Raw genomic sequence first — 13,830 nt, forward strand, 5'->3', positions numbered from 1 at the left:
TACTCTCAGGGCCCCCAACCCACTCAGGCAAATCACATTGTCTAAAAAATGCATTTTCCCATTGATAACATCACACACCATTGCGCTCGGGGGGCCCGGCTTTATGCACACACACACACACACACATATATATAAACACATATTTATACATATATGTATATATATATACACATACATATATACATATATATATACACACATAAATATATATATACACACACACATATATATATATACACACGCACACATACATATATATACATATATATATCAATCCATCAATCATTGATTGATGGATTGATATATATATGTATATATATTTATATATATACATATATAGCAATCCATCAATCATTGATTGATATATATATATACATATATATTTATATGTATAGCCCGGCCCCCCAGCCAAATTTCCTTGATTGAACGCAGCCCCCCAGGACAAAAAGTTTGGGGACCCCTGGTTTAGAGCATCAAAAATAGTATTTTTTTAAAACGGGTACGTTCATTATTTGCTGCTTATGGCCACTTTCTTAACATTACGAGACATACAGTCGGGAAGGGATTCGTATGGCCCCATTCCTGGGTGGATCTCTCGTGAGAGGAAGGGCGGCAGTTAATCATTTTACAATGCAGTCTGCTGAAAATGATGGATAGCGCCACTCCACAAAGCAACTGACGCTGTGGTCAAAGTTAAAATGACCATAAAACCCATTTTAAGGTATTCAACACGCCACTGTCATCTGGCGGCCACAGTGGATGGTTCCCAATGGAGTGGACGCTTCCACTTTGTCACGTTTCATGTGTCAGGTAAACTATGACAAATGGGGGGCCGTACGAATCCCCTTATGCTGTTAACAAGTGAGATTAGGACCAACTTCCTGAACTTCTTCCTCACACCCTCGGTGTACTTTGGTGATGGTTGCATGGGGACGTGGGGCTGGCTAAATAGGAATTATATTCAGAATAATAATTCCTCTCTTCACAATAGTAGGCAAACAAACTAAATGCACCCAAGCATCACATGGCTTATTCTTCAGAAAAGAAATATCTGACTATCCTGATAAAAGACTTAATTAGTGATTGCTCTGCGGACCCACCTCAGCACAGGAGCAACAAAGGAAGACTTAAAAGAGTTTCAAACAGCAACACACACACATGCACACACACACGCACACACACACACACACACACACACACACACACGCACGCACGCACACGCACACGCACACACACACCACTAGAGCTTGACAAATGAGAAAAGAAAAGGCACCACACACGTCTAGACAAAAGTCCCCAGTCCCACAATGCATTGCTTCACCGTGGTGAGTCACAAAAGGCACAGAGCCATCTGGTAAAGGGGGTAAGAGGGTAAGGGGGTACGGGGACCCCAGCGGCCCCGCCGGCGTCCTCACGTTTCCCTCATTTTCTTTTTTCCGACAGAAATGGAAAAAAAACAAATGGAATAAAGTGTCCCGCTTCCTGTGGACTTCCTAGTGAGCGTGGATTACTAATAGTGAGCGTGAGCCAGCGTGAGCCAGCGCTCCCCTCAAAGATGGCTTTTTCCACACAAAACAAGGGTGCCACACACAAACATTGCAGGGGAAGAGCGGCCCGTGGTGGTGGAGGGCGGTACTGCAGGAATTCTGCATATAGCGCATGCATGACTGCATGGCCGGGTGTTGTTGACTTCCTGTGCCAGAGCGCTACAGCGTCTACAGTTGCTGTGTGATCCACAGGTGAAGGTCTGTAATGTCATCTGGCTTCTCCACTCATGTGTCTTCTGCTTGCGAAGAAGAATAGTCCTCCTCCTCCTCCTCCTCCTCTACAGGACTGGTGTCAGAAAGTCTCTCCTTTTTGGAGTCCTGGCCTTTAAGCTCCTCCTCCTGCTCCTCCTCCTCCATGGCCACCTCTTCATCCTCCTCCTCTATGATGTCCTCCTCCTCCTTCGCCAGGACCTCCCCCTCCTTGCTTCCCTGGCCTTGGCTGCAGTCGCCCTCCTCCACGTGGTTGGGGCAGGCCTTGGCCCGGTCCCGGTCCCGGTCCCGGTCCCGGTCCCCCTGCTGCTCCTCCAGGGTGAGCTGGAACTGGAACCTGTCCGTGCAGGCCTTGAGCTCCTTGTCCTGGACCACGGGAGGAGGCGAGGGGCTCTGCGGGATGGTGCTCTGGTACCAGTCCCTGTTGTCCTCCAGGGTGTCCAAGATGTCCTGGGCGTCGGGGTGCACCAGGTCCCCCCAAGTCTCCCACAGAGGGTGGACGATGTAGTCGATGAAGCCCACCTGCAGCAGGTGAAGACACATGCCAAATGAGGACAGGCAGATTTGGACTTTATTCTATTATTGATTTTTTCACCCCAAATAACCCTATTGGTTTTAAAATAATACAAAGTTACTACACATTTTTTTTGTTTTTGATTCAAAAAATACAACCTTTTTTAAAACTGCATTAGTTTTTAGTAAAATTACAAGTTTAGAAAAAGCCCACATTTATTTCAAGAAATGTTTATTCTTTGAATTTTTGATATTCTTTTTAATGACAAATAAACAGATTTCATTGAGTCAACATTGTTGGAAAAGCAACTTTCTCCTGATGGTAGACTTTTGTCTATGTCACACTCTTTTCTTTCAGTTTCACTCTGAATAATAAAAAGGACACCTTTCAGTCTCATAACATTTTACCAGGACTATATGTTTTTTCCAAAATTAACTCATTATTTTTAAAATGATAAAGCTTTTAACAAAAAGTTGGCAAAGTTACTGCACAGTTTTTCTGTTTTTGATCAAGAATACAAATTTGTTTTTTTTACATTGCTTTTTATCTCCCAAATCAACTTTTTGAAACTTTTAGTACAATATTAGTTTAAGGGACGGCGTGGCGCAGTGGCAGAGTGGCCACGTGCAACCCGAGGGTCCCTGGTTCAATCCCCACCTAGTACCAACCTCGTCACGTCCGTTGTGTCCTTGAGCAAGACACTTCACCCTTGCTCCTGATGGGTGCTGGTTAGTGCCTTGCATGGCAGCTCCCTCCATCAGTGTGTGAATGTGGAAGTAGTGTCAAAGCGCTTTGAGTACCTTGAAGGTAGAAAAGCGCTAAACAAGTACAAACTATTTATCATTTATTTATAAAAAAAAAAACTGAACTTTATCATTTTTATTTATTTTAATTAAAAAAATGACTCTTTTCAGTCAACATTATTGTAATACATTTTCTAACAATGCAAAACAACTTTTTATATCATATACATTTTTTCTGATCGTTTGTTTTTTTACTTTTAGTGATTAAAGTGACGTTTACTCTTATACTTAAAAAAATAAAAATAAAAATTGGGGGGGGGTGTACATTTAAAAATGGCAACCTCAACCTTGTAAGATTATAATAAAAAACTTTATTTTCTGAAATATTGTCTTTAAATTTCTAGTTTGTCTTACTTTGAATAATTTTAATGACACAATTTATTAGTGTACATTTTAACATGCTGTAAAAAAAACAAAAAAGATTCCAATAATAAAACAAATTTATTCCATACATTTCTTTATTTCAATTTTAGTTCATATGACTGAATAATGAAAATGACACCTTTTAGTCTCATAACATTTTATCAGGAATATATTTTATTGTGACACATTTTCTCTAAAGAGTTTGCTTTTTGAAACTTTACTCTTGTAACTCTCTCAATCTCAGCCTCATTTTAATATACTTTTAATAAAACTTCTAAATTGTTGCCCGAAAATATGACCTGTTTTTGGTGACACTTGCCGTTTTGTTAAAGTTTTAGTTTTTAAGACTTTGCTTTTGTAGTTTTTTTAAATTCCAACTTTATTTTTGGAACATTCTGACTTTTTAGTGTTATTTCTCAGAGGATAAGAGGACATCTGGTCGTTCTGAACTCCTGTTTCCACACACACACACACACACAGAGAGAATGGGGGGGGGGGGGGGGGTATGTAGAGTATGCAGTGTGTATGATGAAGATGCAATTGTTCACCTGACTCTTCTCCACAGAGGCGGTGTGCTTGTCACACATGGGACTAATCTCCATCCCTCGCTCCCTCTCCTTGTCTCCTTGCCTGAAGAACTCCTCCATGATTCTCTCGGTCCACTGGCGGTACACAGCCAGGGGCTTGGTGGGGTTGCTGAGGTCTGCACAATGCACCATGTTCCTCAGCACCTGCACACACACACACTTGCTTTTACAACTTGCAGCATGATCTTGCTCCACAGCACACCTGGACAAAATAGGGCCCGTTATGAGTTTGAACCCGGCCTGCCGGGCGTTCTACATCATTTTGTTACACCTCTAACATGAAAAGCGTATTTGCCATTATGTGCACTCGTCTTTTTAAATGAGTTTAAGTCTTCACTATAGAAAGTGTTTCACTGCTTGCACTTTTGAGTGTTCTGGGAGTTATTCCAGTCATCTAGTCCAGTGGTTCTCAACCTTTTTTCAGGGATGTACCCCCTCTGAACATTTTTTTTAATTCAAGTACCCCCTAATCAGAGCAAAGCATTTTTGGTTGAAAAAAAAGAGATGAAGTAAATAAAGCACTAAGTCATCAGTTTATGATTTATTAAATTGTATAACAGTGCAAAATATTGCTCATTTGTAGTGGTCTTTCTTCAACTATTTGGAAAAATATATATAAAGATAACTAAAACCTTGTTGAAAAATAAATAAGTGATTTAATTATAAATAAAGATTTCTACACATACAAACCTTGTTTCCATATGAGTTGGGAAATTGTGTTAGATGTAAATATAAACAGAATACAATGATTTGCAAATCCTTTTCAAGCCATATTCAGTTGAATATGCTACAAAGACAACATATTTCATGTTCAAACTCATAAACTTTTCTTTTTTTTGCAAATAATCATTAACTTCAGAATTTGATGCCAGCAACACGTGACAAAGAAGTTGGGAAAGGTGGCAATAAGTACTGATAAAGTTGAGAAATGCTCATCAAACACTTATTTGGAACATCCCACAGGTGTGCAGGCTAATTGGGAACAGGTGGGTGCCATGATTGGCTATAAAAGCAGCTTCCATGAAATGCTAAGTAATTCACAAACAAGGATGGGGTGAGGGTCACCACTTTGTAAGCAAATTGTCAAACAGTTTTAGAACAACATTTCTCAACGAGCTATTGCAAGGAATTTAGGGATTTTACCATCTGCGGTCCGTAAAATCATCAAAAGGTTCAGAGAATCTGGAGAAATCACTGCTCGTAAGCCATGATATTATGGACCTTTGATCCCTCAGGCGGTACTGCATCAAAAACCGACATTAGTGTGTAAAGGATATCACCACATGGGCTCAGGAACACTGCATAAAACCACTGTCAGTAACTACAGTTGGTCGCTACATCTGTAAGTGCAAGTTAAAACTCTGCTATGCAACTCAAAACCCATTTATCAACAACACCCAGAAACGCCACTGGCTTCGCTGGGCCCGAGATCATCTGAGACCCTGACCTCTTTGTTCCTCCAGAACAAAGAGGAAAATAACCATCCGGATTGTTATAGGCACAAAGTTGAAAAGCCAGCATGTGTGATGGTATGGGGGTGTATTGGTGCCCAAGCCATGGGTAACTTACACATCTGTGAAGGCACCATTAATGCTGAATGGTCCATACAGGTTTTGGAACAACATATGTTGTCATCCAAGCAACGTTATCATGGACGCCCCTGCTTATTTCAGCAAGACAATGCCAAGCCACGTGGCTTTCGTAGTAAAAGAGTGTGGGTACTTTCCTGGCCCGCCTGCGGTCCAGACCGGTCTCCCATGAAAAATGTGTGGCGCATTATGAAGCGTAAAATACGACAACAGAGACCCCGGACTGTTGAAGGACTGAAGCTCTACATAAAACAAGAATGGGAAAGAATTCCACTTTCAAAGCTTCAACAATTAGTTTCCTCAGTTCCCAAACGTTTATTGAGTGTTGTTAAAAGAAAAGGTGATGTAACACAGTGGTGAACATGCCCTTTCCCAACTACTTTGGCACGTGTTGCAGCCATGAAATTCTAAGTTAATAATTATTTGCAAAAAAAAATTAAGTTTATGAGTTTGAACATGAAATATGTTGTCTTTGTAGCATATTCAACTGAATATGGCTTGAAAAGGATTTGCAAATCATTGTATTCTGTTTATATTTACATCTAACACAATTTCCCAACTCATATGGAAACAGGGTTTGTAGAAGTAATCTCTTTGGGGATTGTAATAGAGATCCATCTGGATTCATCAACTTCATTCTAAACATTTTTTCACAATAAAAGAAATCTTTAACATCAATATTTATGGAACATGTCCCAAAAAAATCTAGCTGTCAACACTGAATATTGCATTCTTGCATTTCTTTTCAGTTGATGAACTTACATTCATAATTTGTTGAAGTATTATTCAATAAATATATTCATAAAGGATTTTTGAATTGTTGCTATTTTTAGAATATTTTTAAAAAACCTCACGTCCCCCTTGGCATACCTTCAAGTACCACCAGGGGTACGCGTACCCCCATTTGAGAACCACTGTTCTAGGTCACAGCAGCTCAGACCAGGAACAAAGCAGAGTGGGCGGGGCTTGTTTCCATAGCAGCCAGCCCCAAACACATGTGTCAGAAACAGATGTGGAAGCACATTTTTACCTGATAATAAATCATATTGTAGGTGTTTATTACACTTTGCATTCATATTTGGTTGTGTTTTGCTTGATTGTAAAAGATTGTTAATATTCACTGTTTTATTGGTCATACTTCATATTGTAAATCACACTTTCTTTATTTTCATGAACATGTTTGGTGTCCCATTCAGTAAAAAACTGTAAAATTCTGTAAACAAAGATTTATAATTAGTCTGCTAAAAGTAGCTAAAATACGATAAATAGTAGCTAAAGAAGAGAAACTATTTCTCTTATTTTAGCAACTGTTTCTCTTTATGTAGCTACTATTTATTTTATTTTTACTACTTTTTCTCTTCTCTTACCTTCTTTTGGCCACTAAGTCTCTTCTTTTAGCTACTACTTCTCTTCATTCAGCTACTTTTTCACTTCATTTAGCGACTGTTTCTTGTTGTCAGAGTTTGTTGTTGACGAACCCCAAGATGCAGAGAAGGAGGCAGGCATTTTGCAGGCAAACATGTTTAAATTAAAATACTAAAACAAGAACAAAAGGGGTACAACAAAAAGCGTGCACAAGGCGGATAACAAAAATAAAAGAGCTAGCATGGGAGCTAGAAAACAAAAGGAGCCTAGTGTGGAAGCCAGCGGGTAGCGAGCAGGTAAACAGAAGTCGTTACTTGTAGAATGAAAACAAAACGGAAGCAAGGAACAAAAGACAGTAAGCTACAAACAGATACCGAAATATAGCTTACTGCTAAGCTGCAATGACACGACACGAAACGACAGGAGAGACAATACAATACGGAAGTGACATCGACAATAATCCAGCACTGACTGGATGGGAAGACAGGTCTGAATAGGAGTGGGCTGATTGACACCAGGTGTGGCCAGGTGCCAATCAGCCGCAGCTGAGGGGACACAACACTCAGGGAGAAAGACAGGAAACCAACAAAATAAGAGCGCTGACAAGAACTAAAGACAGGAAATGCTACACACACACAGGAAAAACAAACACAAACAATCTGTATCTCTGTATAGCTACTATTTTGCTTCTTCTAGCAATTTTTAGCAATTATTTATTTTATTTCAGCTACTTTTGGCTACTATGCCTCTTCTTTTAGCTTCTAGCTATAGGAAGCTAAATGAAGAGAAGTCGTAGCTAAATTAGGAGGAAGAGTAGCTAAATGAAGACACGTAGCAGCTAAAAGATGAGACATAGTAGCAAACAGATGGTAAGAGAAGAGAAATAGGAGCTAAATGGAGAGAAATGGTAGCTAAATGGAGAGAAATAGCAGCTAAAAGAGGAGAAATGGGAGCTTAATAAAGAGAAACAGTAGCTAAAAGAAGAGAAATAGGAGATAAAGAAGAGAACTTGTAGCTAAAAGAAGAGACACAGTAGCCAACATAGCTGAAATTAAAAAAATAGTAGCTAATAATAGCTAAAAGAAGCAAAACAGTAGCTATACGGAGATACAAAATAAGAGAAATAGTAGCTAAATACAAGAAACAGAAGTGAAAGAGTAGCTGAATGAAGAGAAGTAGAGACATACAGTAGTAGCTAAAAGAAGGTAAGAGAAGAGAAACAGTAGCGAAATAAAAATAAACAGTAGCTACATGAAAAGAAGCAGCAACTAACATAAGAGAAATAGTAGCTAAAGAAGATAAACAGTAGCTACTATTTCTCTTATTTTAGCTACTTTTAAAATACTTCTGAATCTGAATCTTTCACAGCAGGCCAAGAACATTAACTGATGAGGTTAAGTGTATTTGATATTTTATTCCTAATCATTGTAGCAACTGTTAAAATATTTTGTGATGTTCAACTCAGTGCACCACAGTGCTAGTGACCGTGTGTGTGTGTGTGTGTGTGTGTGTGCGCGTGTGTGTGTGTGTGTGTGTGTGTGTGTGTGTGTGTGCGTGTGTGTGTGTGCTAATGAGGACCGTTCAGTACTGCTTACTTGTTTGCTAACATGCAGTACTGCTTACTTGTTTGCTAACATGCAGTACTGCTTACTTGTTTGCTAACATGCAGTACTGCTTACTTGTTTGCTAACATGCAGTACTGCTTACTTGTTTGCTAACATGCAGTACTGCTTACTTGTTTGCTAACATGCAGTACTGGTTAACGCTTCATATTGTGTTTAAACTTTTACTGAAATATGCATTTGTGTTGAGGCTGGAACCAATTATTCATGTTTACTTTGTTTATTATGGGGAAACTTGCTTCAAAATACAAATTGTAGTTTTTCAAATTCTCGATGTTTCCTCCTCATCTCACCTGTATCCGATCCGTGTAGTGGTCTAGCAGCAGAACCCCCGAGCTGGTCACTTTCTTGGTCTCAACCATGGTCTTGAGGTCTGCCAGCAGACTCATGTGTTTGGACATGTCCGTGGCCAGAACCTGCAGACGTCATTGAGGGTCAAATGAGAAGTTCAGGTCTAATAAGAGTCCAACTCACCATGTCAATGACCAGTTTCAGTTAATTGAGGGTACATGAGAACTTGACGTCTAATAAGAGTCCAACTCACCATGTCAATGACCAGTTTTAGTTAAAGTTGAGGTCTAATAAGTGTCCAACTCACAATGTCAATGACCAGTTTCAGTTAATTGAGGGTAAATGAGAGCTTGAGGTCTAATAAGAGTCCAACTCACAATGTCAATGACCAGTTTCAGTTAATTGATGGTCAAATGAGAAGTTGAGGTCTAATAAGAGTCCAACTCACCATGTCAATGACCAGTTTCAGTTAATTAAGGGTCAAATGAGAAGTTGAGGTCTAATAAGAGTCCAACTCACCATGTCAATGACCAGTTACAGTTAATTGATGGTCAAATGAGAAGTTGAGGTCTAATAAGAGTCCAACTCACCATGTCAATGACCAATTTCAGTTAATTGAGGGTCAAATGAGAAGTTGAGGTCTAATAAGAGTCCAACTCACCATGTCAATGACCAGTTTCAGTTAATTGAGGGTCAAATGAGAAGTTGACGTCTAATAAGAGTCCAACTCACCATGTCAATTTTGATTGATTGATACTTTTATTAGTAGATTGCACAGTACAGTACATATTCCGTACAATTGACCACTAAATGGTAACACCCCAATAAGTTTTTCAACTTGTTTAAGTCGGGGTCCACGTTAATCAATTCATGGTAATGACCAGTTTCAGTTAATTAAGGGTCAAATGAGAGCTTGAGGTCTAATAAGAGTCCAACTCACAATGTTAATGACCAGTTTCAGTTAATTGATGGTCAAATGAGAAGTTGAGGTCTAATAAGAGTCCAACTCACCATGGCAATGACCAGTTTCAGTTAATTGAGGGTAAATGAGATCTTGAGGTCTAATAAGCGTCCAACTCACCATGTCAATGACCAGTTTCAGTTAATTGAGGGTAAATGAGAACTTGAGGTCTAATAAGCGTCCAACTCACCATGTCAATGACCAGTTTCAGTTAATTGAGGGTAAATGAGAACTTGAGGTCTAATAAGAGTCCAACTCACCATGTCAATGACCAGTTTCAGTTAATTGAGGGTAAATGAGAACTTGAGGTCTAATAAGAGTCCAACTCACCATGTCAATGACCAGTTTCCTCAAGCTTTGTCTCTGCCGCTTGCTGAGGTTCTGGAAGATGTCACAGTTGTCCTCGTGGAGCAGCTTGAAGCCCACGGCCAGGTGGTGGTTCTCCAGCACTGACTCGTCGTTGTACATCAGGGCGAGTTCTGAGTCTGCCACAAGCACACAGTGACCAGGATCACTGGTGTATGATCATGTGATTTGCTCCAGCCAATCAGTGAAGATTACAAGAATCCCCTTCATATCATACAACACCCAAAAGTAGTGAAGTTGTCACCTTGTGTAAATGCTAAATAAAAAGAGAATACAACAAATCCTTTTCAACTTATATTCAATTGAATAGACTGCAAAGACAAGATATTTCATCTTCACACTGACAAACTTTTTTATTTGTTTTGCAAATAATCATGAAGTTAGAATGTAATGGCAGCAACACATGTCAAAAAAGGCATTTTTACCAGTGTGTTACATGGCCTTTCCTTTGAACAACACTCAGTGCAGGTTTGGGAACTGAGGAGACACATTTTTGAAGTGGAATTCTTTCCCATTCTTGCTTGATGTACAGCTTAAGTTGTTCAACAGTCTCCTGCCTCATATTTTAGCCTGCACACATTCTCAATGTCTGGACTACAGGCAGGCCAGTCTAGTACCCGCACTCTTTTACTATGAAGCCACGCTGTTGTAACACCTGGCTTGGCAATGTCTTGCTGAAATAAGCAGGGGCGTCCATGATAACGTTGCTTGGATGTCAAGATATGTTGTTCCAAAAGCTGTATGTACCTTTCAGCATTAATGGTGCCTTCACAGATGTGTAAGTTAGCCATGCCTTGGCCACTAATACACCCCCATACCATCACACATGCTGCCTAGAACACTTTCACCCTACAACAATCACTAATACACCCCCATACCATCACACATGCTGCCTAGAACACTTTCACCCTACAACAATCACTAATACACCCCCATACCATCACACATGCTGCCTAGAACACTTTCACCCTACAACAATCACTAATACACCCCCATACCATCACACATGCTGCCTAGAACACTTTCACCCTACAACAATCACTAATACACCCCCATACCATCACACATGCTGCCTAGAACACTTTCACCCTACAACAATCACTAATACACCCCCATACCATCACACATGCTGCCTAGAACACTTTCACCCTACAACAATCACTAATACACCCCCATACCATCACACATGCTGCCTAGAACACTTTCACCCTAGAACAATCACTAATACACCCCCATACCATCACACATGCTGCCTAGAACACTTTCACCCTACAACAATCACTAATACACCCCCATACCATCACACATGCTGACTACAACACTTTCACCCTACAACAATCACTAATACACCCCCATACCATCACACATGCTGCCTAGAACACTTTCACCCTACAACAATCACTAATACACCCCCATACCATCACACATGCTGCCTACAACACTCTGGATGGTTCTTTTCCTCTTTGGTCCGGACAACACGACGTTCACAGTTTCCAAAAACTATTTGAAATGTGGACTCATCAGACCACAGAACACTTTTCCACTTTGCATCAGTCCATCTTAGATGAGCTTGGGCCCAGCCAGGATATTGTTGATGAATGGCTTTGGTTTTGCATAGCAGAGTTTTAACTTGCACTTACAGATGTAGCGACCAACTGTAGTTACTGACAGTGGTTTTATGAAGTGTTCCTGAGCCCAGGTGGTGATATCCTTTACACACTGATGTCGGTTTTTGATGCAGTACCGCCTGAGGGATCAAAGGTCCGTAATATCATCGCTTACATGCAGTGATTTCTTCAGATTTTCTGAACCTTTTGATGATTTTACGGACCATAGATGGTAAAATCCCTAAATTCCTTGCAATAGCTCGTTGAGAAATGTTGTTCTAAAACTGTTTGACAATTTGCTTACAAAGTGGTGACCCTCACCCCATCCTTGTTTGTGAATGACTTAGCATTTCATGGAAGCTGTTTTTATAGCCAATCATGGCACCCACCTGTTCCCAATTAGCCTGTTCACCTGTGGGATGTTCCAAATAAGTGTTTGATGAGCATTCCTCAGTATTTATTGCCACCTTTCCCAACTCCTTTGTCAAGTGTTGCTGGCATCAAATTCTAAAGTTAATGATTATTTGCAACAACAAAAAAAAGTTTATGAGTTTGAACATCAAATATGTTGTCTTTGTAGCATATTCAACTGAATATGGCTTGAAAAGGATTTGCAAATCATTGTATTCTGTTTATATTTACATCTAACACAATTTCCCAACTCATATGGAAACGGGGTTTGTATAAACAGTTGTTCCAGGGATTGAATAGATGATAAAAGTTCTAGCTGTTTCTTCCCCAAAAGCCTGTAATTTCTGCTTCTTCTTACCAATCTTTGTGCCGCCACTGAAGAACCACCTGGCTTTCAAATGGTGCTGCATTATGTTACATTGCTGCTATCTTCCTCTTTGGCATGTGCGTGCGTGCGTGCGTGCGTGCGTGCGTGCGTGCGTGCGTGTGTGTGTGTGTGTGCGTGTGTGTGTGTGTGTGTGTGTGTGTGTGTGTGTGTGTGTGTGCGTGTCCACTCACTGGTGTTGATGAGGAACTGGTTGGACACTCCTGGATGGTCCACATCGTGGATGGCGGCAGCAAACAACGCAGCCAAAATCTCCAGATCTGTGAAGACGGCCTGAAGTAAAAGGCAAGTTAGAGAGTTGGTGAGTAGTTGAGTGCCAGGCACAGGTGTTGTGAAGAGGTGACGTGAGAGAAAAGTAGAGGACAGACATCGAGAGCGGGCGTGGACAGCAGCACGTGTGTGGACTGCGTGACATCTGCGGCGTGCAGGCTGTTGTGGTAGGCCACGTTGGCATGGTAGTGGTCCTCCAGCGTCATCACGTAGGTCACGAAGGTATCCACCGGGATCCGAAAGGTCTTCAGCAGATCTCGCTCCTGTTGGATGGGTCAGTCACGTGTCAGTCACCATCTTTACTTACACATACACACCTCCATGTTGTGCAGCCCTTTGAGACACTAGTGATTTAGGGCTATATAAGTAAACATTGATTGATTGATTGATTGATGTTTTCTGCTGCCCCAGTCCCAAGACCTGGGAGTCCATCCCGCTACCAAGTTTATGTACCGCTACCTAAATGTATTTCCATACTTTGATATTTTTCTAAAAAAAGGGGACCACAAAAAACGTGAAGTGAAGTGAATTATATTTATATAGTGCATTTTCCTCAAGTGACTCAAAGCGCTTTACATAGTGAAAGCCAATATCTAAGTTACATTTAAAGCAGTGTGGGTGGCACTGGGAGCAGGTGGGTCAAGTGTCTTGCCCAAGGACACAACGGCAGTGACTAGGAAGGCAGAAGCGGGGATCGAACCTGCAACCCTCAAGTTGCTGGCACGGCCACTCTACCAACCGAGCTATACCGCCCCAAAAGGGCATTATTGTCTTTTCTTGAACAAAAAATATTAGTGTAGATGAAACATCCATCCATCCATCCATCATCTTCCGCTTATCCGAGGTCGGGTCGCGGGGGCAGCAGCCTAAGCAGGGAAGCCCAGACTTCCCTATCTCCAGCCACTTCGTCCAGCTCTTCCCGGGGGATCCCGAGGCGTT

At 40.9% G+C, this 13,830-nt stretch overlaps 1 protein-coding gene across 3 annotated transcripts in view; it reads right to left on the reverse strand.

Moving 5' to 3' along the window:
• Positions 1–13,830, reverse strand: part of pde4a (phosphodiesterase 4A, cAMP-specific) — a 150,555-nt gene that overhangs the window by 4,209 nt on the left and 132,516 nt on the right. For all 3 annotated transcript variants that reach the window (XM_061905088.1, XM_061905089.1, XM_061905090.1), the window contains 6 exons: positions 12,990–13,154; positions 12,795–12,894; positions 10,183–10,337; positions 8,894–9,016; positions 3,986–4,168; positions 1–2,279 (listed from right to left, as the gene is read on the reverse strand). The exon at positions 1–2,279 is cut by the window's left edge and continues 4,209 nt beyond it. In XM_061905088.1, coding sequence (XP_061761072.1) covers positions 1,773–2,279; positions 3,986–4,168; positions 8,894–9,016; positions 10,183–10,337; positions 12,795–12,894; positions 12,990–13,154 — 1,233 coding nt within the window. In that variant the 3' untranslated portion in view covers positions 1–1,772. The remainder of the gene's footprint in view (positions 2,280–3,985; positions 4,169–8,893; positions 9,017–10,182; positions 10,338–12,794; positions 12,895–12,989; positions 13,155–13,830) is intronic.

The sequence above is a fragment of the Nerophis ophidion genome, linkage group LG07 (assembly GCF_033978795.1).
Source record: "Nerophis ophidion isolate RoL-2023_Sa linkage group LG07, RoL_Noph_v1.0, whole genome shotgun sequence".
In the NCBI taxonomy this organism is placed as follows: Eukaryota; Metazoa; Chordata; class Actinopteri; order Syngnathiformes; family Syngnathidae; genus Nerophis; species Nerophis ophidion.